The sequence below is a fragment of the Oncorhynchus gorbuscha genome, linkage group LG16, assembly GCF_021184085.1.
Source record: "Oncorhynchus gorbuscha isolate QuinsamMale2020 ecotype Even-year linkage group LG16, OgorEven_v1.0, whole genome shotgun sequence".
Classification (NCBI taxonomy): Eukaryota; Metazoa; Chordata; class Actinopteri; order Salmoniformes; family Salmonidae; genus Oncorhynchus; species Oncorhynchus gorbuscha.
The window spans coordinates 16,079,525-16,104,831 of record NC_060188.1 but is presented as its reverse complement, the minus strand read 5'-3'; the positions used below and the strand labels follow the sequence as shown (position 1 = coordinate 16,104,831).

At 46.1% G+C, this 25,307-nt stretch overlaps 1 protein-coding gene across 2 annotated transcripts; it reads left to right on the top strand.

Moving 5' to 3' along the window:
• The first annotated feature begins 8,292 nt into the window (after nucleotides 1-8,292).
• pecam1a (platelet and endothelial cell adhesion molecule 1a) lies at nucleotides 8,293-16,946 on the top strand. Of its 2 annotated transcripts, XM_046303621.1 has the most exons (15): nucleotides 8,293-8,448; nucleotides 8,581-8,604; nucleotides 10,564-10,857; nucleotides 11,169-11,450; nucleotides 11,624-11,884; nucleotides 12,028-12,315; nucleotides 13,042-13,341; nucleotides 13,942-14,223; nucleotides 14,358-14,490; nucleotides 14,665-14,735; nucleotides 15,052-15,105; nucleotides 15,204-15,293; nucleotides 15,452-15,508; nucleotides 16,404-16,432; nucleotides 16,641-16,946. In XM_046303621.1, the coding sequence occupies exons 1-15, from the start codon at nucleotides 8,391-8,393 to the stop codon at nucleotides 16,683-16,685; spliced, it is 2,268 nt and encodes a 755-aa protein (XP_046159577.1). In that variant the 5' UTR covers nucleotides 8,293-8,390; the 3' UTR covers nucleotides 16,686-16,946. The 2 variants fall into 2 exon arrangements, with proteins under 2 accessions (XP_046159577.1, XP_046159578.1); XM_046303622.1 differs by lacking the exon at nucleotides 16,404-16,432.
• Nucleotides 16,947-25,307: the final 8,361 nt, after the last annotated feature.

Sequence of the window (25,307 nt, the reverse complement as noted above, 5' to 3'; positions counted from 1 at the left end):
TCCCTCTCTCTCCCTCCATGCCTCTCTCTCTAGCCCTTTACCAGTCTCTTTTTCTCTCTCTCTCGCTCCCTCCCTGCCTCCCTCTCGCTCCCTCCCTGCCTCCCTCTCTCTCCCTCTCTGGTATTGATGACATGCATTACGGGCACGGTGAGAGGTCTTATAGGCAGAAGCATAGCAGTGCGGTGTGTAGAGCCTGAGCCAGTCAGAAGAGAGGAGGGGAGATTTGGAAAATGCCGCCCGGAGCTATGACATCAATCAGACCTCTGTACCCACGACCCACAGAGAACTGACCGCCTCAACAGCAGCGCTACAGGGCACCATCAATCACTCTCATATGTGAATGCTCTTTAATGGCGAATACAAACACATGCAGCCTGTCACTCTATTCTCTCAACAACACTATCGTCAGTTTTGGAGGTCATTCACTGAATGTAATGTATGCCTGATAAGAGAAACCATTAGAAAATGTCAAGTAGACAGACATTCTGCTCAAATAACACCCCCCCACCACCTCCCTGCTGCACTCAGCCCTGCCTCTGACGCAGCAGGCGGGTGACTCTTCCCCTCCCTGTGGGACCTGTAGGATGATTTCCAAGTGACTGAGCATCATGACGAGGAGCTCAGCCAGATCCATTCAGACAGTCAGCTCCATCTCTACTGTACATCAGCCACAGTGAGCTGTGCACCTTTGTGTGGACAGACAGACAGACTGGCCATGGGCGCCAATTACACACAGCAGCATCCTGGGTAGACAAATGTTTGACAACTACGCTGTTAATGACAACCTAGAGCAGCGAAACAGTATGTTTTAGTTTAAATTAGGTGCACAAGGAGTCTGTGTTAATATACAGTATGTGTAAGGCAGGTGTCTTTGAAAAGTTTGTTTGTCCAATGTGTGAAAACTTAAAAGCATGAGTGCAAAACATGAAATAAGGCATTTTATGTAAGCAATGTAAGCAAATGACTGCACAGGGGATGTTACATCTATATATGCATGCTAGCTTCCAGCTATAATGCAACATTGAGTCTGAAGGACTTAGGGTACAGTATGTGGGTGGGTGCTGGACCCCTCAGGGACTTTGTGAGAAAACAAAGCTTTTTGACACTAACCCATGAGCCAGCGGGTCAATTAAACACTGACATGTCCCATGAATGTTTAACGAATACAGGTCATCACTCAGGTCCTGGGTCATATGGAGACGCAACGACACACACCACACCGCACCACAACACACCACATCACAACACAGCAGAGTAAAACATAACAGAAAACAACACAGCAAAACAGAACACAACACACCACAGCACAACACAGCAAAACAGAACAGAACACAACATAACACACCACAACACAGCACAGCAAAACAGAACAAAGCAGAACACAACATAACACAGCACAGCAAAACACAACACAACACAGCACAGCAAAACACAACACAACACAGCACAGCAGAACACAACACAACACAGCACAGCAAAACACAACACAACACAGAACACAACACAACACAACACAACACAACACAGCACAGCAAAACACAACACAACACAACACAACACAGCAAAACACAACACAACACAGCACACAACACAGAACACAAAACACAACACAACACAGCAAATAGAACACAACAGAACACAGCACAGCAAAACACCACAACACAGCAAAACAGAAAAACAGAACACAACACAACACAACACAGCACAGCACAGCAAAACACAACACAACACAGCACAGCAAAACAGAACACAACACACCACAACCCAGCAAAATAGAACAGAACCACAACACAGCAAAACAGAAAAACAGAACACAACACAACACAACACAGCACAACAGAGAGGGAGGCAGGGAGGGACACAGACAGGCAACACAGCACAGCAAAACAGAACAGAACAGAACACAACACAACACAACACCCCACAGCACAGCAGAAACACACAGCACAAGGACAGCAGCAATTAGGGCAACACCTCAGGCTCTGTACTGGCTTTGGGTTTCATTACATGACTCCTGTAGTAATACCTACAGCAAAGGTATAATTCCAGAATGTTGGCAGGTTCATTCCAGCTCCCCCCAATTTCACTTAATATTTCAATGCTACATAAACATTACAGGCTACGGGCATATGCAGATGTGGATGCGGTGATAAGAATGTAGAGTAGGTGTAGTTGCTGCTGTGAGCCTTTAGCACCTCTTAGTGGTGAGATATGAGAATTGCAATCAGGACTGAGCAGGAATTCACACTACAATGTGGACAGACAGACAGTTTGTGTAAAATGCCCCAATATGGTCTTTGGACAGAGTGGTTATTTCAGACATTCTCTGTTTGTCAAGTCCCTATTAGTGTACTATGTAGATCTCATCAGAACCACACTAGCCCAAGGCTTTTGTCTGAGGGGGAGCAAATAAGTTGTCCTCACAAGGTAAGCAGTAATGAAGCACAGTCTTTCGGTTTGACTTTCTCCCACTGACTGTAAAATTGAATTTCCTGGCTACAGACATAACCTTTTAGGTTAACCCTTTATGTGTTGTATGGTCATACTGCCTTAAAACCTAGCGAGGGTTTTGTTGGAGTTGCCAATCATTCAGAAACAATAAGCACATGGGCAAAGTACATTTTGGTCTGTATTTGGGGATATCTAATTCAAAACTCAATTTCCATTAGCAGACATGAGTGATGGAGAGTTGACGTTAATGACGAAGATGATATTGCTAAGAATATCTTGAAGGAGTTAATCTAAGGATTCTTGTCATCTTACATTATTTTGAACAACATTGTAATGAGAGGTTAGAATAAGATTCAGATCGTACTGTATGAGCCCCTGCTGTGTTGCTGGAAGATTAACAGCAGGTGGTATCAAAGGCTACATTGAGTCGTGAGCAGGGAGGGCCAGGCGGGGTGAACGCCTCGATACACTCATCACACTCCTGCATGGGTTTGGCTTCAATGTCAACACTCAGACTCATCATATCGTAGCATCATATCATGTCTGCCAATCAACCAGGGTCCTATCTACTGGCTAAAATCCACACTTGTTAAAGTCATGACTTCGTCCCTCTATGTACACTAACAAAGCCAGGCAAGGCTTAATTAATACTCAACTACTGACAATAACAAATACAGTTCCTTCAGAAAGTATTCATGCCCCTTGACTTTTTCCACATTTTGTTGTGTTACAGCATGAATTTAAAATGGATCAAATGTAGATGTTTCTGGTCACCAGCCAACACACAATAACCCATAATGTCACGCCCTGGTCTAAGTATTTTGTGTTTATCTTCATGTTTGGTTCAGGCCAGGGTGTGGCATGGGGTTTTTGTATTGTGGTGTGTTTTGTCTTGGGGTTTTGGTATGTATTGGGATTGTAGCTAGTGGGGTGATCTAGCAAAGTCTATGGCTGTCTGGAGTGGTTCTCAATCAGAGGCAGGTGTTTATCGTTGTCTCTGATTGGGAACCATATTTAGGCAGCCATATTCTTTGGTTGTTTTGTGGGTGATTGTCCTTAGTGTCCTTGTTCCTGTCTGTGTTAGTTTTCACTAGTATAGGCTGTTTCGGTGTTCGTTATGTTCTTTGTTTTGTAGTGTTTGTGTTTTAGATTGGTGTTACGTTTTTTGTTCATTAAACATGGATCGAAATCTACACGCTGCAGTTTGGTCTGACTCTCCTTCACCACACCTAGAAAACCGTTACAGAATCACCCACCCTAAACGGACCAAGCAGCGTGTCAACAGGCAGGAGCAGCCCAAAGAGGAGATGCACAATAAGGATTTCTGGACATGGGAGAAAATCCTCAGGGAGTGTAGCTGCCCAAAGGTGCAGCAGGAGAGGACCCTGGGCTAAACCAGGGGAGTGTAGCCGCCCAAAGGTGCAGCAGGAGAAGAGGCAACAGGAGCAGCCCGAAGAGGAGGAAGAACTGGACGGTAAAGGACCCTGGGCTCTGCCTGGAGAATATCGCCACCCCAAGGAAGAACTGGAGGTGGAGAGAGCGGAGAGGCGCCGGTATGAGGAGGCAGCACGGCGACTCGGATGGAAGCCTGAGAGTCAGCCCCAAAAATTTCTTGGGGGGTGGCTCAGGGAGAGTATGGCAGAGTCAGGAGTCAGACCTGAGCCAACTCTCCCTGTTTATCGTGAGGAGCCAAGGAGGAGACCAGAGCCGGTGTTTGGAGGTGAGCGACGCAGAGACTGTGAAGGAGTTAATGGGGAAATTGGAGGAGAGAGAAATGTGGGAGTTGCTGTGTTGGTGCTTTTTGCATGGAATTGACGGAACGGGGATTTGATGGCACCTGGGTGTTGGTCCTGAGGTGGGTGTTGTCGGGCTGGTGAAGTTGGTGCCAGTCTCACGCATCAGGCCTGTGCACATCCCAGTGCGTCCTGTGCCAGCACTGCTCTCAAGATCTCCAGTACGCTCACGGTCGAGCCCATCCTGTCTCCCCACCCCAGTCCTGTTCAGCTCCCCGCACCAGGCTTCCTGTTCGTGTCCTCGGTTCAGTTCCACCAGTGCCAGCACCACGCATCAGGCCTACAGTGCGCCTCACCTCTCCAGCGCTGTCGGAGTCTCCCGCCTGTTCAGCGCAGCCAGAGCCTTTCTCCTCTACAGCGCTGCCGGAGTCTCCCGCCTGTTCAGCGCAGCCAGAGCCTTCTTCCTCTACAGCACTGCTGGAGTCTCCTGTCTGTTCAGCGCAGCGAGAGCTGTCAGCCTGCATGGAGCAGCCAGAGATGTCCGTCTGCATGGAGCAGCCAGAGATGTCCGTCTGCATGGAGCAGCCAGAGATGTCAGTCTGCATGGAGCAGCCAGAGTGTCAGTCTGCATGGAGCAGCCAGAGATGTCAGTCTGCATGGAGCAGCCAGAGATGTCAGTCTGCATGGAGCAGCCAGAGATGTCAGTCTGCATGGAGCAGCCAGAGCTGCCAGTCTGCTAGGAGCTGTCAGTCTGCAAGGAGCTGTCAGTCTGTAAGAAGACGCCAGAGCTGTCAGCCCGCATGGAGCAGCCAGAGATGTCAGTCTGCATGGAGCAGCCAGAGATGTCAGTCTGCATGGAGCAGCCAGAGGTGTCAGTCTGCATGGATCAGCCAGAGGTGTCAGTCTGCATGGAGCAGCCAGAGGTGTCAGTCTGCATGGATCAGCCAGAGGTGTCAGTCTGCATGGATCAGCCAGAGGTGTCAGTCTGCATGGATCAGCCAGAGGTGTCAGTCTGCATGGAGCAGCCAGAGGTGTCAGTCTGCATGGATCAGCCAGAGGTGTCAGTCTGCATGGATCAGCCAGAGGTGTCAGTCTGCATGGATCAGCCAGAGGTGTCAGTCTGCATGGATCAGCCAGAGGTGTCAGTCTGCATGGATCAGCCAGAGGTGTCAGTCTGCATGGATCAGCCAGAGGTGTCAGTCTGCATGGATCAGCCAGAGGTGTCAGTCTGCATGGATCAGCCATGGAGGTGTCAGTCTGCATGGATCAGCCAGAGGTGTCAGTCTGCATGGATCAGCCAGAGGTGTCAGTCTGCATGGAGCAGCCAGAGGTGTCAGTCTGCATGGAGCAGCCAGAGGTGTCAGTCTGCATGGAGCAGCCAGAGCTGTCAGTCTGCATGGAGAGCTGCATGGAGCAGCCAGAGGTGTCAGTCTGCATGGAGCAGCCAGAGCTGTCAGCCTGCATGGAGCAGCCAGTCAGTCTGCCAGCCAGAGTCAGTCTGCATGGAGCTGTCAGTCTGCAGGAGCTTTCAGTCTGCCCAGCTGCCAGTCAGTGCCGCCAGAGCTGTCAGCCCACATGGAGCAGCCAGAGCCACCAGTCAGCGTGGAGCAGCCAGATCTTTCAGTCTGCCCAGTGCCACCAGTGCCGCCAGTCTGCCCAGTGCCGCCTGTCTGCCCAGCGCCGCCCGTGGATCTGCCAGTCGGCCAGGCCAGTCGGCCAGGATCTGCCAGTCAGCCAGGATCTGCCCGAACCACCAGCCTGCCAGGATCTGGTAGATCCATCAACCTGCCTGAGCTTCCTCTCACTCCCGAGCTTCCTCTCACTCCCGAGCTTCCTCTCAGTCCCGATCTGCTCCTCAGTCCCGATCTGCTCCTCAGTCCCGATCTGCTCCTCAGTCCAGTGGGGTTCTGGGTGAGGACTACTAGGCCATGGTCGGCGGCGGGGGTGGACTATCCAGGGACACGAGGAGAGGGGACTAAGACATTGACTGAGTGGGGTCCACGTCCCGCGCCGGAGCCGCCACCATGGACAGACGCCCACCCGGACCCTCCCTGTTGTTTTGAGGTGCGTTCGGGAGTCCGCACCTTAGGGGGGAGGGTTCTGTCACGCCCTGGTCGAAGTATTTTGTGTTTATCTTCATGTTTGGTTCAGGCCAGGGTGTGGCATGGGGTTTTTGTATTGTGGTGTGTTTTGTCTTGGGGTTTTGGTATGTATTGGGATTGTAGCTAGTGGGGTGATCTAGCAAAGTCTATGGCTGTCTGGAGTGGTTCTCAATCAGAGGCAGGTGTTTATCATTGTCTCTGATTGGGAACCATATTTAGGCAGCCATATTCTTTGGTTATTTTGTGGGTGATTGTCCTTAGTGTCCTTGTTCCTGTCTGTGTTAGTTTTCACTAGTATAGGCTGTTTCGGTTTTCGTTACGTTCTTTGTTTTGTAGTGTTTGTGTTTTAGGATCGTGTTACGTTTTTTGTTCATTAAACATGGATCGAAATCTACACGTTGCAGTTTGGTCCGACTCTCCTTCACCACACCTAGAAAACTGTTACACATAATGTCAAAGTGGAATTATGATTTGAATATATATATATATATATATATATATATATATATATATATATGAAAACCTGAAATGTTTGAGTCAAGTATTCAACCCCTCTATTGTGGCAAGCTTAAACGCTCAGGAGTCCAGATTTGCTAAACCAATCACATAATAAATTGCATGGACTCACTCTGTGCAATAATAGTGTTTAACATGATTTTTGACTGACTACCTCACCTCTGTATCCCACACATACAACTATTTGTAAGATCCCTCAGTCGAGCAAAATGAACATCAAACACAGATTCAACCACAAAGACCAGGGAGGTTTTCAAAAGCCTTGCAAAGAAGGGCACCTATTGGTGGATGGGTAAAAATATGAATAAAGCAGACATTGAATTCCCTTTGAGCATGGTGAGGGTATTAATTATACTTTGGAGGGTGTATCAATACACTCAGTCACTACAAAGATACAGGCGGCCTTCCTAACTCAGTTGCCAGAGATTTTACCATGAGGACGAAGGTGACTTTAAAATAGTTACAGAGTTTAATGGCTGTGATAGAAGAAAACTGAGGATGGATCAACATCAGTGTAGTTACTCCACATTACTAACCTAATGGACAGAGTGAAAAGAAGGAAGCCTGTACAGAATAAATATATTCCAAAACATTCATCCTGTTTGCAACAACGCACTAAAGTAATACTGCAAAAAATGTGGCAAAGCAATTCACTTTTTGTTTAGGGCAAATCTAATACAGCACGTTACTGAGTACCACTCTCCATATTTTGAAGCATAGTGGTGGCTGCTCATGTAATGTGTATGCTTGTAGGATAAAAAAAAATTAACTGAATGAAGCACAGAAAAAAATGCTAGACAAAAACCTGGTTCAGTCTGCTTCCACCAGCTACTGGGAAATGAATTCACATTTCTGTAGGACAATAACCTAAACACAAGGCTAAATCTACATTGGAGTTGCTTTACCAAGAAGACAGTGAATGTTCCTGAGTGGGCGAGATAGTTTTTACTTAAATCTGCTTGAAAATCTATGGCAAGACCTGAAATGGTTGTCCAGCAATGACCCACAAATAATTTGACAGATCTTGAAGAATTTTGAAATGAATAATGGGCTGATATTGTACAATCCAGGTGTGCAAAGCTCTTAGAGACTTACCCTGAAAGACTCACAGCTTTAATCACTGCCAAAGGTGATTCAAACATGTATTGACTCAGTGGTGTGAATACTTACGTAAATTCAATATTTCTGTACTTAATTTTCAATCAATTTGCAAAAATTTCACTTTGCCATTATAGGGTATTGTGTGTAGATGGGTGAGGGGGAAAAAACAATTGAATTAACATTCAAGCTGTAACACAACAAAAATGTGGGGTAAGTCAAGGCACTTTACATTTAGGAACTTGCATATCCTGAGGAAGCAGCGGTCATTTCCTGGTCAATGAAACAAAAAGAAGGCCAATGATAAGACGAAGGCGTAACACACACACATAGACAATTATGCCCCGCCCTCTCCGCCTTCCTGCTCCTTGCGTACTCCACCTCTCATTCCCTGTGGCCCGGCCCGTCTTTTCCTTCTTCCCCTGTCCCTATGTGAGTGCCTGCCACTCTGGCTCCTGGCTGTGGTGCTGTATCAGTGTCATCACTCAGGATGGACTCCCCAGCACTCTACCTGCCTCTGCTGCTGCTGACCAGTCTGCTCACCCTCTGTAAGGACCCAGCACTCTACTTTCTGAGCTCAGATAGGTTACCTTTAGTTCATATGTGTCTGTCTCTCACATCACTTGCTTTCTATTCTTATTCCTCCTCCTCTGTCTCCCTCCACTTATCTCCACTCACAGGGCAAGGGGCAGGAGCTCAGTCATGTAAGTATGAGATACAATTACTTTCTGTGTTTGATGCCACTTTAATAAATGCACCATAGAGCTGGAAGAGTCCCAGCATAGAGACAGTTTGAGGGCAGTTGGTCCTCTCTACGGTTGATAAGCGGCTATTTTTATGCCTCACACAAAATAGTTATTTTTGTAGGAAATGGGTATTGTGAGCATCTGGCTTCCTTGACATTTTCATATTTTTCATTTGATTTATTGAAGGTATTTTAAGCGGAATACGCAGCTGGTTTCATTGTTTTGTGTCAGCATGTGAACAAGCTTCTGAGATGGTGAACCTCTTTGATCCACCTACATTCTCAGATACTGTAATGGTTTTATTTTTCTCAGCAACTTAGTTCATTCTGAGCTCTTGGTGGGGTATTGAGAGGGAGCTGGTGGCATATAACTGTAATAACAGACCGTATCTATTCCCCGAAGGCTGAGTCACAAATTTGGCTCCAAAGTACTTTTGGCTCAGGTCTCAGCCTTTTCTCCTGCATGGCTGAGCTGTCTGTGTTACCTATTCTAAAAGCATTACCAGGGAGGATGTGGAACACTTTGTTGTGTCAGCTCAGGCCCAATAATGTTGTTGGTGTTGAGTGCGAACAGGAGCCAAGGTAGGGCCACAGACCTCCCAGGGGAGGGACGGTTGCTCTGTGTTTGTTAAAGTGTTTTCCTCCTTTCCTTCCTCCTCCACCTCCTGCTTACTGTGGAGGGCCACCAGGCATACCTCCTGCTTACTGTGGAGGGCCACCAGGCACACCTCCTGCTTACTGTGGAGGACCACCAGGCACACTTCCTGCTTACTGTGGAGGGCCACCAGGCACACCTCCTGCTTACTGTGGAGGGCCACCAGGCATACCTCCTGCTTACTGTGGAGGGCCACCAGGCACACCTCCTGCTTACTGTGGAGGGCCACCAGGCACACCTCCTGCTTACTGTGGAGGGCCACCAGGCACACCTCCTGCTCACTGTGGAGGGCCACCAGGCACACCTCCTGCTTACTGTGGAGGGCCACCAGGCACACCTCCTGCTTACTGTGGAGGGCCACCAGGCACACCTCCTGCTTACTGTGGAGGGCCACCAGGCACACCTCCTGCTTACTGTGGAGGGCCGCCAGGCACACCTCCTGCATACTGTGGAGGGCCGCCAGGCACACCTCCTGCTTACTGTGGAGGGCCACCAGGCACACCTCCTGCTTACTGTGGAGGGCCACCAGGCACACCTCCTGCTCACTGTGGAGGGCCACCAGGCACACCTCCTGCTTACTGTGGAGGGCCACCAGGCACACCTCCTGCTTACTGTGGAGGGCCACCAGGCACACCTCCTGCTTACTGTGGAGGGCCACCAGGCACACCTCCTGCTTACTGTGGAGGGCCACCAGGCACACCTCCTGCTTACTGTGGAGGGCCACCAGGCACACCTCCTGCTTACTGTGGAGGGCCACCAGGCACACCTCCTGCTTACTGTGGAGGGCCACCAGGCACACCTCCTGCTTACTGTGGAGGGCCACCAGGCACACCTCCTGCTTACTGTGGAGGGCCACCAGGCACACCTCCTGCTTACTGTGGAGGGCCACCAGGCACACCTCCTGCTTACTGTGGAGGGCCACCAGGCACACCTCCTCCTTACTGTGGAGGGCCACCAGGCACACCTCCTGCTTACTGTGGAGGGCCACCAGGCACACCTCCTGCTTACTGTGGAGGGCCACCAGGCACACCTCCTGCTTACTGTGGAGGGCCATCAGGCACACCTCCTGCTTACTGTGGAGGGCCGCCAGGCACCAGGGAAGGGCCTTCCTCTGTCGGGAGAACTGGAGTAAAGCACAGAGGGAACTCCCTGGCTAGTCTTGAAGAATAGTCCATTTAGCCTTGGTTATTTTGCACCCCAAATAGTAGTTTGCATTAGCCTTGATGTCATTGTGTCTTTGTGTGTCTGTGTGTGTTTGTCCAGTATTTACCATAGATAGTGTGACACTCAAACTGGACCCAAGTGGTGAGGTAACCAGTGGGACCTTGATGAACCTGAACTGTGAGGTCAGCGTTAGCCATGACCAGTCCCACCCCATGACACACAGCTTCAACTTCCTGCGAGACGATGTCCTGGTCTACTCCAAAAACACCACCGAATCTGCGGCCCTTCACCAGCTCAACCCGGCCAGGGCTGCCAACTCTGGCACTTACAAGTGCCAGGTCATAGTTCATGACAAGAGCAAAGGCAGCAGAACCCACAGACTCACAGTCACAGGTACTGCTGAAATGGATCCATGATTATATTGACTTTCTGGTAAAACTCTCTAGATCTCTAGATCCCGTAGGGCGGTGCACAATTGGCCCAGCGTCGTCCGGGTTAGGGTTTGGCCGGGGTAGGCCGTCATTGTAAATAAGAATATGTTCTTAATTGACTTGTCTTTTTAAATAAAGGTTAAATAAAATAAAATAAAAATATATTTCATTCATAATCCATTATATGTAGGTACATACAGTATCAAGTATTTTCCTCCTGATGATGCATGGTACGTGACATCCTAGTGACTGACATTGATTGTTCGACCACAGGCTTGCAGACGCCTGTGCTGCAGGTGACCTCCCAGATCCTGTTTGAGGGGGATGAGGTGGCAGCTACATGCAGCGCCCCAGATGAGTCTGGCTCCCTGCTCTTCCACTTCTACCAGGACCAGGATAAGATCAAGCAGGTGAGGGCCATTGGGAACTCAGTGGAGACCAGGCTGGAGCTGAAGCATGCTGGGGACAAACACCTGCGCTGTTACTTTGAAATCACCATGCTGCCTGACGCTGGGAGGTCCAACAACAGTAACACTGTCAAGGTCATGGTGAAAGGTAAGTGTGGGGTTGAATGCTGACTATAACTGTTGCATTTGTTATTGGAAGGTACCGGTTCAGATTTATAGTAGCTATGGGCATTATGCTTCTGTGTGCTTCAATATTTGATCACCTGTAAGAAAATACATTTTGGGTTAAAGGGTTTCCCTGTTCTTCTGTTGTATCATTAGAACTTTTCATCACACCTGTCATGAACATTCTTCCTGGTAAAGACGTGATTGAGGGTGACATTGTCGAGTTTGTCTGTCGAGTGGTGAACCCCCCATCCAATGTGACAGTCTTCCTGAACAAGGACAAGAGGGTGCTTAAGACAGCCTCCATTAGTCTCAGTCATTCGCTCAGAGTTCTGGCAGAGGACTCTGGGGAATATGTGTGCAAGGTGGAAAGAGGCAATGTGCAGAAAGAAGCCTATGAGAGCATCAAAGTCAAAGGCAAGTATTGGATGTCTGACTGTGTTGTAAAAGGTTGGGCCACAGCGTGTGAGCGTTTTCTAACTTAATTTAATGTTTCGCCATGCCAAAGTGTCTTTGAATTTAATGTTTGACACTCTGCTTTTTCTGTCTGATTCCCACAGAGTTGTTTTCCAAGCCAGTCCTGGAGATGAAGCCCAGAGAGGTGTTTGAGACAGAACGCTTCACACTGAACTGTGATACTAACCGCTATTCCCATGAGAGAATCAACATTGGGGACGTGAAATACTCCCTGTACAGGAACCAGGTCCTACTGACATCAGGAGGGAACTACAGTGCCACAGCACACCCCTCCCTTAATGGAAATTACTCCTGCCAGGCCCAAGCCCAAGGAAGAGGCCAAACCAAAAAGATCTTCAAAAACAGCACACAGATTGTCCTCAAGGCAAAAGGTGAGTCTCGTTGTGTGGTGTGGTGGTTAATTTCTTTACTTTCAAATGAGGAGAGACAAACTTACCACATAAGTCAGAGATATGCTTAAACTGAATCTTTATTCACTTATTAATAAGGGAGCAGGTCAATACAACACACACATATAAAGTGAATCGATTGAGTGCCCTAAGATAATGATGGCTGGTTAACGAATCACCCTCAGATGATTCGTTGAGAGCCTCGAGACAAAGGTACAAAGGTCTTTTATAGCCGAGATACACCCACTTCAGTCTACATGACAAAAACAGATGTATGGAATGGGTTACAAGTTTAAGATTGGTTTGAAAGATACTGTCTGCTGTGAATTATAAGTATCTGCTGTAAAAACTTCTCATTGTGTAGAAACCAGGGTCTGGCCCCGAAGCCATCTCTCCCTGGTAGCTTCCAGTCAGGCACACAGACACTAATCATGCTATGGAATGCGGCCTTGTTAGGTTTAACACACACAGATAGATGAGTGTTCTAACAACCCCTTATTATGTTGGATAAAACAACCATATGATGCAATAACAGCCTTATAACAATTGTGTAATTTCTGTTGTGACAGTGGATGGGGTCATATTAAAAACTCTCTCATTCAACATTCTCAAACATTGCATGTGCTTGATTTTCTAACCATTTTTCTCTTCTCTGTTCGCTTTCTGTCTTATTCATTCTCTTTTTTGTTCCCCCTCTCCCTCTGTCAGTGCCTGTGTCAGTCCCTCTTCTGAGCGTGGTAGGGGGCAGGTTGATCCTGGGCAAGCCCTTCCAGCTCCAGTGTCAGAGTGACAACGGTAGTCTGCCCATTACCTACACCCTGCTGAGCCCCCACAGACAAGCTGAGTTCAGGGTGGTCCGCAGACCCTGGGATCTGGCCCTCTTCAACATCACCTCCATCCACAGGAGCTCTGACATCCACAGCTTCTCCTGCAAAGCCGAGAACAACCCCAGTCAGCCCTACATGGAGAGCTCAGGAGATCACCTCCGACGCACTGCCACCATCATAGGTGAGTTGGCCACACCACCTGTTTATAACAGAACCAAATGTATACATACATACATACATACATACATACATACATACATACATACATACATACATACATTTACATACATACATACATACATACATACATACATACACACAGGTGTCACTCCGCTGTCCTGGCGTCGTGAGGGAGTTTGTTCCACCATTGGGGGCCAGGGCAGCGAACATACATACATACATACATACATACATACATACATACATACATACATACATACATACATACATACATACATACATACATACATACATACATGCCATACATACACACACACACACACACACACACACACACACACACACACACACACACACACACACACACACACACACACACACACACACACACACACACACACACACACACACACACACACACACACACACACACACACACACACACACACACACACACACACACATACATACATACATACATACATACATACACATACCTACATATGGCTCTGGTTTATAAAAGGGAGATGCTGGTACAGTCAGTCTAACTGATGACATAGTAGATTTACTGTAATGACTCAACAACATTAATTCCCCACAGAGCCAGTGTCCAGGCCAGTACTGACCTTGACACCCAAAATGGGGGACGTGGCTGAGGGGGAGGACCTGACCCTAACCTGCACTGTCCAGCGGGGCACGCCCCCCATCACCTACACATGGTATCACACAAAGAGTGCCCTGCCCCTGCTGTCCAAGACCACCTTTGACATGCGATTATCCCACTCGGTTCAAGGTGTCAGTAGAGAGCACGGAGGCGGATACTACTGCGTCACTAACAACCCATCCAATGACAGCCAGAGGAGTGCCATGGTCACTGTTGGAGGTGAGAGGGGAAGGGATCTTGCAGATGAAAGTCTTATCACACAAACACACTGGTGTGTGACTAGAAGTCATTTAGCTAAATCCATTGTGGCTGAACTTGACCTGAGGTAACCTCTGTAACCTTGCTGTCTGCAGTGAAGTTGGCTGGCTGGAAGAAGGGGCTGATCGCAGCCTTCTGCATCCTGCTCACAGTGTCTCTCATCATCATCATCCTCGTTAAGAAATGCCTTCTTCCATTCAGAAGAGAGAGAACAGTGGAACTGTCAGTGTGAGTAGGCCTGACTTTGACTTCATCATACTACCATAGTCTATTCACAAACTATTGAATGTACAGTGAGGCACAATTCTTTGTTTGGGAAGATGTGAATATTAAAATGATAAAGGCCATATAGGAGTTTCCTGTTTCATTGTTCATTGTGTTTTCTTGTTCCCCCTCTCTCAGGAAGCCAGCAAGCACTAAAACAGACGAGACTCTGAGGCTGACCCATGGAGAAGTCAATGAGGCTGCCAATGGTAAGATCTGTCTACTGAGTTACTGTACAGTAGAACCCATCTGCTATCAGGACTTCACCCTACTAAACCATTGGCCCATGATAGAAAGTTTATAGAGTCTTGCAGAACCCTACCATCTCAGCCCTAACCTTGCTCCAACCCTTCATCCTCTCAGGATGTCATCTTTCCATTCTGTGTGTTCCTTCCTCCTAGCTTGGCTCAGGGTAAAGAGCAGGTGAGGGGATGCATACCTAATATGGCAAAGCAATGAATGTTTCATCCAATTGGATGTGACCGGTGTCCTGTATGACTGACCCCTGGTCTCTGTGTTTTGCAGTCACTCCTGGGGTCATGGGAAGGAGCGTCTGGAGTGATCACGTCTCAGGCTCAGGTGAGTGTACCAGAGTTCATTGGGTCAAATCCTTCATTTCAACAGTAGGAGCATTAACTATGTGACTATTCATGTCTAACATTAAGTGTGACTTGTAGAGTCTGATGACCAGACCAGCGAGGAAACTACTGAGGTACCTGAGCCACAATACACTGAGGTCCATCCCCAGGAGGTAGACCCCACCAGAGGTAAGAGACTGACCCATCCTCTTAGCTGGGAGGTGCTAGGCTTCAAATACGCATGGCAACATTATTATTGATCTATTGCTTAATGTCAAATAATCATGAGCTGTCCACTTGCATTTTTTGATTATGTCCTTATGAAGCATTTGTTTTTGCATTTCTAGCCCCCATGAAGAAAGGCACAGACACTGTGTACAGCGAAGTGCAGAATTCGAATCAAGGTAAGACTGACATGCAGCTCAATGTTCACTGAAGCCCTATATACACTGAGAAACAGCTAATTAGATGGGCTTCTTCTCTGGGGTTTGAGAAATGTGCCATGCAGGAAACCAGGCCAAGCCTAACTCTAAACATCTGCATTGTCAGTGAGAGAGGGTGCCGTTAAGCCGGCCGCTTAGCCAGCTGTCCACTTCCTGCTCTCGTCAAAGGGAACTTCCTGTTATTACAATCCAACCCAAACACAGGGTGCATCTGTCAAGTGGAGTCAGAGGACAGACTGCTCCCTTGTTTACCCCTGAAATATAGAACCCACACGCCAACCATATTGCCCATTGTTGAGTAATTGACCTACTCCTTGCAAATGTCAATGGTATTTGTATCAAACAATGTTGCAGCGCAGGGGAAGAGAAAACAATCATGGGCTTTGGCCTGCCTCTATATTGTCAAACAATGGGCTTGTCGGCAGGGAAACTGACTAGTAACACACACATTAGTGGTTGTAATGCGATAAGCCCAAGGCGTCAGTCTTGAGGAGAGGTAGAGGTTCTGGATGGAGGGTGTTGTTTTGGGAACGGGGGAGGCTCTGGGTGGAGGGTGTTGTTTTGGGAAAGGGGGAGGCTCTGGGTGGAGGGTGTTGTTTTGGGGAAGGAGGAGGCTCTGGGTGGAGGCTGTTGTTTTGGGGAAGGGGGAGGCTCTGGGTGGAGGGTGTTGTTTAGGGGGAAGGAGGAGGCTCTGGGTGGAGGGTGTTGTTTTGGGGAAGGGGGAGGCTCTGGGCGGGGGGTGTTGTTTTGGGGATGGGGGAGGCCCCTGGGTGGAGGGTGTTGTTTTGGGGAAGGGGGAGGCTCTGGGTAGAAGGTGTTATTTTCCTGAGCTTGTCTCCTGCTCTTGTTTTTGTAGGTGAGTCAGCGTCCGAACAAGCTGACGGCGTAAGTAGAGCAATGTACTAACAAATACACTCATGTACGCAACAGTACTGTTTTACACACAGTACATAGACCTTATGACTTTGTTTTGTCTTAGAGGGACCCCTTATGGAGAAAATCAGATTCAACACAGGAGGATGAAACTGCTGGAATACACAGAAACAGACACTGGCTTCTTCTTGTAATTTGTATTTTATTTTGTCTATTTCAGCAAGGCTCAGTTGAGTATGCCCAGTTAAACCACAATGACCCATGAGTCAGAAGAACCAGAGCACCAACCCCGGCCTGAACCAGAGCCAGAACCAGAACAAGGGTCAGAACAAGACGGACAACTTGAATGACCACCGTCAATATTTCTTCTCTGATTTATTCAGCCCATTGAGCTGTTATTGATTTGAATGCATTTGTATATTTTCTGTATTTTCTACACCTCTTCTTCTTAACCTTTTGTACAGTCTTTAAATGCCTGTAATTATGCCTTTGTGAATTGAGAATAAAACAATGCAGCAGAATGGGAGACCTTGTCCTGTGTCTCAATGAGAAAAAAATTGTTATTGACGGTTTCCGTCATCTCTCCTGAGAACGTGCACATAGGATGTGTGTTGTGACCCAGAGGAAAATACACACAAATACATTTTCCTCCATTGTGAGCTGAGCTCCATGGACAGGAAGGAAACCTTTTGAAGCTTGCAGGATGTAGTGACAGTCCTGCGCTGTGACACCAATAATAAAGCCAAAATGTAGAGAAGTGTGACAATATGAGATGCAGGTGACTTAACAGAAACAGAGTTTATTTTCCAAACAGGGAATAACAAAAAACTGGAGAAGCGGCCACAGACAGTCTAAAGCCAAAATGCTATATGTTTACACCCTGTGTCTATACCCCTGGTGGGTCACCAGGCAAACCACTCTCCCTCTCCTGACCAGAGGAGGGCAGCACCTTGCTTACGATTCAGTAGGAAAACTTGGTGCCACACTGCTGAACTCATGTGAGAGGTTTCCACTGTGTTTTAGCATCAAAGCCTATCGGTTTCAGTTTCCATCCTTTCATTCCTTTTCTCAGTAGTTGGTTACCAGAGGAGATTAAAAACAGACAAACAAACATTAAAGTGTAGGCTATATTGTCTTTGTACAAAGGTGTACTTTCTGAACCTCTTCAGTCCGGAAGGCTAGTGGAGTCATCATGCCCAAGGGAACACAACAACATTACATTAGTAAGGTCTGCGCCATCACATATCCTGGAACACAAAATATAGACATCTATATTAGCTATATTGTATTTGTTTATTCAAAAAGCTTAATGAGACATCACCAAGGTGATCTGAACAACAAAGGCCTATAGCCCACAAGAGATTGATTCGTTCATTAGTGTCATGGCACATGTTGTTGACTGTCCAACTCATGTGGATTTGTCTTTTGACAGGAAGCTCTTAGGGAAGTTGAAAGACTGACCAACCCTGTGTGAAAAGCAATAAAACCCCGACAACACAGCTAAACACCCACAGCCTGCCACCCACTTAAATGCTCTCAACTACATGCCCAGTTCAGTCTAACGTATATACTGTATACCACAGCCCTTAGGATGAAGCATTTATCTTCATTAGAGATAGCCCAGTCCCTCATGTTTCAGTTATTTGTGTGTGCATGTTTCAGCTGTGTGTATGTTTGTGTGCACACCTGTGTGTGACAGAGAGGGAACAGTACAGCAGAGGGGGAAGTAAGGGTGAACCCGAGAGAGAGAGAAAGAGAGAGCTCTAGTGGCAGTGTGTCTAAGCTAGGGCTCCTCCTTCCCCACCTCAGGTCACGTTGAGTTTGAATCGCCATCCTAGCAACCATAAATGTAAGGAAAAGTTCAGAGTGACAAGTCCAGCCACCTTTAGTGTAGTCAAACTATTCACTATTGGTTCTCGTACTGGGAAGTTCAAAATGTAACAAAACACTATAATATTTCATGTCCATGCAAATCTATTTTGTAATATGATACGGTAAGAAAGAAAATAAGTACTGCTATGTTAGGTAATCCCCCAAGGGGAAGACAAAACTATCGATAAAGAGGAGGCCGTGGGTCCAAAGAGTGGATGAATGGATAGTTTTCCAAAATGCGTTCCAAAATGAAAAGCGAATCCATCTCCATGTCTCAGCAGTCTGGATCTCTGCAGGTTGTTATTACTGTATCGTTACATCACACGCTGCAGTGTCAGCTTTTAGAGTGTGGGTGAATGAATCGTATGACTGAACAGGTCTGCCCTGACAGCGGTTAGCAGCATATTTTGAGAACTGGCAGCGGGAGGTCATGTGCCGCTGAGGGATAAGTAATCCCTCTCACCCCCGCCCCCCTTAAGTTTTAGATGCACTATTGTTAAGTGACTGTCCCACTGGAATGCACCGAGATGTCATTTGCGAAACTCAATAGAATAATGTTATGGAGTCGCTCTGGATAAGAGCGTCTGCTAAATGACTTAAATGTAAATGTAATGTATGAATTAAAATGACTGTAGCAGAAGAAGAATCAATAAGAATATGGTGGCTGGCACACTAAGCACTGCCTCTGCAATACATGTTTAAAAATAATAATAATAATGATTATAATCAAAGACCTGAGGGCAGTGCAAGGAATTTTTAGACGACATTTATTATAGCTCAGATTGGCTTTTTAATTTTCAACTGCACAATAATAAAGCCAAAATGCTATATGTTTACACCCTGTGTCCTATTCTCTTTTCCTCCGCAAGGACACTACATACAGAAATAACCTCAAGTTTGATGAATCTCCTGCATACCTCGCGGCATCAACCCGGCCACCCTCCTCTCCAAACCCTGACATGTCCTGGCCATGGATGGTGCTGTCCTCTTCAGAGGGCCTGGTCTGATGTTTGAAGAGCCTGTCTACCCTGTCAAATACACGCTGCTGCATTTACCATGTTCCTGCATCCATCGTGTGAGGTCATGTGCTGTCATAGACGCTGTGGATTCCTGTTACATGTCATCTGCCCATCTGCACAGGAGAAGACCAGACTGTATGTCCTCCATAGTCACAAGACCACTGGCGTGGTAACTAGATAGGACAGGTTTTCTTAATGTCTTTATAATGTTGATACAGTAGGAGAGAGTGATAAATGTTTCTTTGGGACTTTTCACATTTAGAAGTGTGGGACGCTGTGTCCCTTTATTTTTACTGCCTGTGTGTTCGTGTCTCAGCAAGGAAACCTGATCTGGCCCCTCCTGTATCTGAAGCAGGATTCCAGCTACACCATTGGCTACACTGCTAAAATTGGCACGTTGACCCCTATGAATATTATGTTTTTTCACTTGGCCTTATGGGGCCAGTGTTGTGCACTGCTGAGACTCAATGGTGAGGTCATTGCGGCAGCAGGTTCATTGTTTTTAGATTTGCTACTATCACAAATGTAGACGTTTCCAGGTACTTATGAGTTTGTGCTTTCCAGTTGTATACAGTGTTCAAGTTTATTGTGTTTTACAGATGTCGCAAAATACTGCTATTAGCAGACACCACAGTTACAGCTCAAGCCCCTATTAGTAATGTACTTGATAGATATCTGCCCACAGAAGCACACTAAGCACTGCCTCTGCAATACATGTTTTTTTTATTTTTATTAAATAATGATTATAATCAAAGACCTGAGGGCAGATTGTCAACATGATACACTGACACAGTCTGTAGACTAGAGGAGGATATAGAAAGGATCCATCACACGTGTGTTGTGTCATCATAGTGGTCTCTGACTTGTGGTCAGACTCCATCAGGTGAAGCAAACTTACACTTACACCTTTTTCTGCTTCCCCCTCATGGTGTGGCGAGTTACCTGACTTGCCTATCATTAGACACAAGTCACCAGGAAACGTGGAGATTCAATCATCTCTTCTCTAACTCTTCTCAGTACAACTGCTCCTTCAATTTCTACCCTGCTCTCAATATTCCCTGGTATTCGTGTTTCCATGCATACATTTTGGATGTAAACTTTATGTTCATTTTCCCCCTTTCATGAGTAATGGATCAGTTCATCTGATTCAAATCTCAGACAGTAATTTAAGTCATGTAAACAAGCAACAAGGTATGTCATACTGTATGACACTACATCCGGAGAATAGAGCAGGTTTACACAAACAAGCCCAGCTCCCATAGTCCTACATTTGTAATTTACACATCTTTATCCTGACATTGATCTCGTCTCATACCAGAACAGTGATAATATAACTCCTGCAATGTTAAACAGTTGGCTACTATCTATTCCCCCATCTTCACTGAACAAAAATATAAAATGCAAACATGCAACAATTTCAAAGATCTTTCTGAGGTAAAGTTCATATAAGGAAATCAGTCAATTTAAATAAATGAATTAGACCCTAATCTATGGATTTCACATAACTGGGAATACAGATATTCCTTAATAAAAAAGGTAGGGGTGTGGATCGAAAACCAGTCAGTATCTGGTGTGACTACCACTTACCTTATGTAGTGCGACATCTCCTTCGCATAGAGTTGATCAGGCTGGTGATTGTGACCTGTGGAATGTTGTTCCACTCCTTTTCAATGGCTGTGTGAAGTTGCTGGATATTGGTGGGAACTGGAACACGCTCTAGTACATGTTGATCCAGAGTATCCCAAACATACTCAATGGGTGACATGTCTGGTGAGTATGCAGGCTATGGAAGAAGTGGCACATTTTCAGCTTCCAGGAATTGTGTGCAGATCTTTGCGACATGCTGAAACATGAGGTGATGGCGGCGGATGAATGGCACGACAATGGGCCTCAGAATCCCTTCACGGTCTCTCTGTGCATTCAAATTGTCATTGTTAAAATGCAATTGCGTTCATTGTTCGTAGCTTATGCATGTCCATACCATAACCCCAGCGCCAACTGTTCACAACATTGACATCAGCAAACCGCTCACCCACACGACACCATCAGACATCTGTCCGGACAGTTGAAACCGGAATTCATCCGTGAAGAGCAACCTTCTCCTACGTGCCAGTGGCCATCGAAGGTGAGCATTTCCCCACTGAAGTCGGTTACGACGCCAAACTGCAGTCAGATCAAGACCTTGGTGAGGACAACGAGTAATGTACTTGATAGAGCTTTGTGCAGAAATTCGATTGATGTGGAGGCCCTGTGCTGGGGTGGTTACACATGGTGAGGCCGGTTGGACATACTGCAAATTCTCTAAAATGACTTTGGAGGTGGCTTATTGTAATGAAATGAACATTCAATTCTCTGGCAACAGCTCTGGTGGACATTCCTGAAGTCAGCACGCCAATTGCACGCTCTCTCTAAACTTGAGACATCTGTGGCATTGTGTTATGTGGCAAAACTACACATTTTAGAGTTGCCTTTTATTGTCCCCAGCACAAGGTGCACCTGTTTAATGATCATGCTGTTTAATTTAAGATGACATATGGAATTGTTTTAAGATGGTAATACCATGGATTATTTAGGTATTTCATTTTAAATTCTGCTTCCTTTTTTTATCCGCTTCTTGATATGCCACTCCTGTCATGTGGATGGATTATCTTGACAAAGGAGAAATGTTCACTAACAAGGATGTAAACAAATTTGTTCACAGAATTTGAGAGAAATAAGCTTTTTGTGAGTATGGAACATTTCTAAGATATTTTATTTCATATCATGAAACATGGGACCAACACTTTACATGTTGTGGTTATATTTTTGTTCAGTATAACTACAGAGGGTAAAGCTTTGATTTAGATCATTCGCATGTTCAGATACTGAATATATCATACTTGTGTAGTATTTTTTTTGCAGCACAGTTATTTACATAGTAAAATGGTAATTACTTAAGGAATCTTTTTTTAACCTTTATTTAACTCAGCAAGTCACTTAAGAACAAATTCTTACTACAATGACGGCTTACCCTGGCCAAACCTGGATGACGCTGGGCCAATTATGCGCCGCCCTATGGGACCTCCAATCACGGCCAGATGTGTTGCATCCTGGATTTGATCCAGGGACTACAGTGCCGCCACTTGTGCTGAGATGCAGTGCCTTAGAACACGGCACCACTCGGGAGTCCTGTGGGGTAGACAACCACCGATATAACATGTCATTGGAATCCTATTAACACCCACTATGTACGTTGCCCCTACGTTGACAATGGGCCGTGCGGTGCATTCTGGGTAAAGTCCGACAAGGAGAACTCTCCTTCAAGGAGTCAATTGGGCGCTAGCACAAAAACCCAACACGAGCAAGAATTACATGAACAAGAAGCTCAGCATTACAAATCTTTTCCAGGATTTAAGATAATTAACTTGTTCTCTGTAATATTGTATAGCTTTAGGCGGGTTTCTCGACTCCTACCCTGACTTTTATAAGGGATTTCTGCCTGTCTGTCTAGTCCAGACTCTAGTGACCATGTGTATGTTGTCTAGTATATCATGGACAGGATAGACTCTAACAATGGGAATTCCAAACCACCCATTGTATAAACAATAATAACCAATCAATGATCAATTCTTATATGATTTGTGTCTACAGTAGTCAATACTATGAAATTGTATTAAGAATAATGAATATAACTAATTGAATAACTTAACTATTTGGCCTAATAATATCTCTCTTCATAATATCATGCATTATTTCATCCCTAATGGCAACTAATTCTAAACTGGTGGTAGGAACTTTAAATTCTCAAATCAACTGTTCATATGACCTTTCATAGGTTGGTCTCTCTGTCCACTGGTAAACGGTAGACATGATGATTGAAGAGCAGAGGTTTGGTAAGCATGGATGGCTGCAGGGCAGAGATTGACTGTGTGTGGTTGTCATCTTTAATAGGACTAATAAGTCCTGTCAGCTTGGCTATAGATAGGTGTGTATATTTTACATAACCTCTGTGTTTCCTTGAAAAGCTCTCTTGGCAGGTGCATGACTGAAGACAGCACAGCCCCAACCTGCTGTCCTGCAATAGGTCAAACTCCAGCTGGAAATTCTAATTGTGTTACGTAATTAAGTCACGCAGCTTCCCCCTTTTTTTACCATCCAATCTTTTGCCCGCTGGCTACTCAGTTGAATTCATTCCTGTCATGAAACCTCCACAGCTACTAACGAGGAACGGTATGCCAGAGATATGCCAGAGATATGCCCCAATGGTGTGACAATAAGAGGAGGTCACAGGGGCGAGAGCTCCTGCAGGCTGATCCTCCATGGTGGGAGCAGTGTTGATAAGGGCACACACTACATAGATATTGTGTCAGAGATTAAGGAGGGATTCGTTTTGAGGTAAGTTTCAATAAGTCCATTAGTTGTCACGGTTATTATGGACCTGTGTGTCCACCATGACACGGGATCTTATATGTTGCACTTATGTCAGTGTCCTCTCCTAGGTAGGAATGATGACTGGTAAATGGTCTTGTCTGCACTTTGCTATAGAGGATGCCATCTGAAGATTGTCCAGAATGCCATTGTTCTTTGATGTGGATGGTACAAGTTTGTAAAGGTTAGTTAGGGCATGTTACTTGTTTTAATCACGATCTGTCCTCCTATCCATTGGTTGCTGAATGCCAACCATTCCCAGGGCAAAACTCAGTCACATGCCCCCATTGTGTAATCAAACATCTACCATTTGAAATGCCCACACGGCTGGCCTTTCACCCCACCCTCATTTTCCATGGAGGCCCGGCTCGGGTAACCCTATCCCCAGACAAGCAGGCCTGCACCCTGGCTCTCTTCCCTCCGTGTGAAGTCCGGACACTCCTGCTCTGGCTGTGGACTGGACAGCTGCTGGCCCTGTTTACTGCTGTGGCCCTTCACGGGTTAGCATTCTTCATACCTGGTCACTGTCAGCAGCTACAGCCCCTCACTGTGGCCCGTGTCTCCAAAGGGAGCACACAAAGCACCATTCTAAACATACTAAACACATAAAACTATTGATCCCCCTTTGGAACATATTTGGCTTTGTGAAGCGGGAAGCCTTTTAACATTGGTTTGCTTTCAGTCATAGGAAACTATTAGGGGAGCGGTGTTAATGGGGTGATATGTACGGTCAGTATGTTCCCAGGGTCAAATGTTCTGCTCCATTATACAGTGCCTTGCAAAAGTATTCATCCCCCTTGATGTTTTTCCTATTTTGTTGCATTACAACCTGCAATTTAAATGGATTTTTATTTGCGTTTCATGTAATAGATATACACAAAATAGTCAAAATTGGTGAAGTGAAATGAAAAAAAAGACTTGTTTCAAAAAATTCTCAAAAAACAACAACTGAAAAGTGGTGCGTGTATATGTATTCACCCCCCTTGGCTATGAAACCACCTGTGTGAAATCTATGTGTCACATGAGTATATATACACCTGTTCTGAAAGGCCCCATCGTCTGCAACACCACGAAGCAAGGGGAACCACCAAGCAAGCGACACCATGAAGACCAAGGAGCTCTCCAAACAGGTCAGGGACAAAGTTGTGGAGAAGTACAGATCAGGGTTGGGTTATAAAAAAATATCAGAAACTTTGAACACCTCACGGAGCACCGTTAAATCCATTATTAAAAAATGGAAAGAATATGGCACCACAACAAACCTGCCAAGAGAGGGCCGTCCACCAAAACTCACGGACCAGGCAAGGAGGGCATTAATCAGAGAGGCAACAAAGAGACCTAAGATAATCCTGAAAGAGCTGCAAAGATTCACAGCAGAGATTGGAGTATCTGTCCATGGGACCACTTTAAGCCGTACACTCCACAGAGCTGGGCTTTATGGAAGAGTGGCTAGAAAAAGCCATTGCTTAAAGAAAAAAATAAGCAAACACATTTGTTGTTCGCCAAAAGGCATGTGAGAGACTCCCCAAACATATGGAAGAAGGTACTCTGGTCAGATGAGACTAAAATTGAGCTTTTTTGGCCATCAA

Coding starts and splice junctions, on each gene's coding strand:
- pecam1a (XM_046303621.1), top strand. CDS start 8,391: ATGGACTCCCCAGCACTCTACCTGCCTCTGCTGCTGCTGACCAGTCTG. Junction 11,451..11,623: donor TGTCAAGGTCATGGTGAAAG/GTAAGTGTGGGG, acceptor TTGTATCATTAG/AACTTTTCATCACACCTGTC. Junction 11,885..12,027: donor TGAGAGCATCAAAGTCAAAG/GCAAGTATTGGA, acceptor TGATTCCCACAG/AGTTGTTTTCCAAGCCAGTC.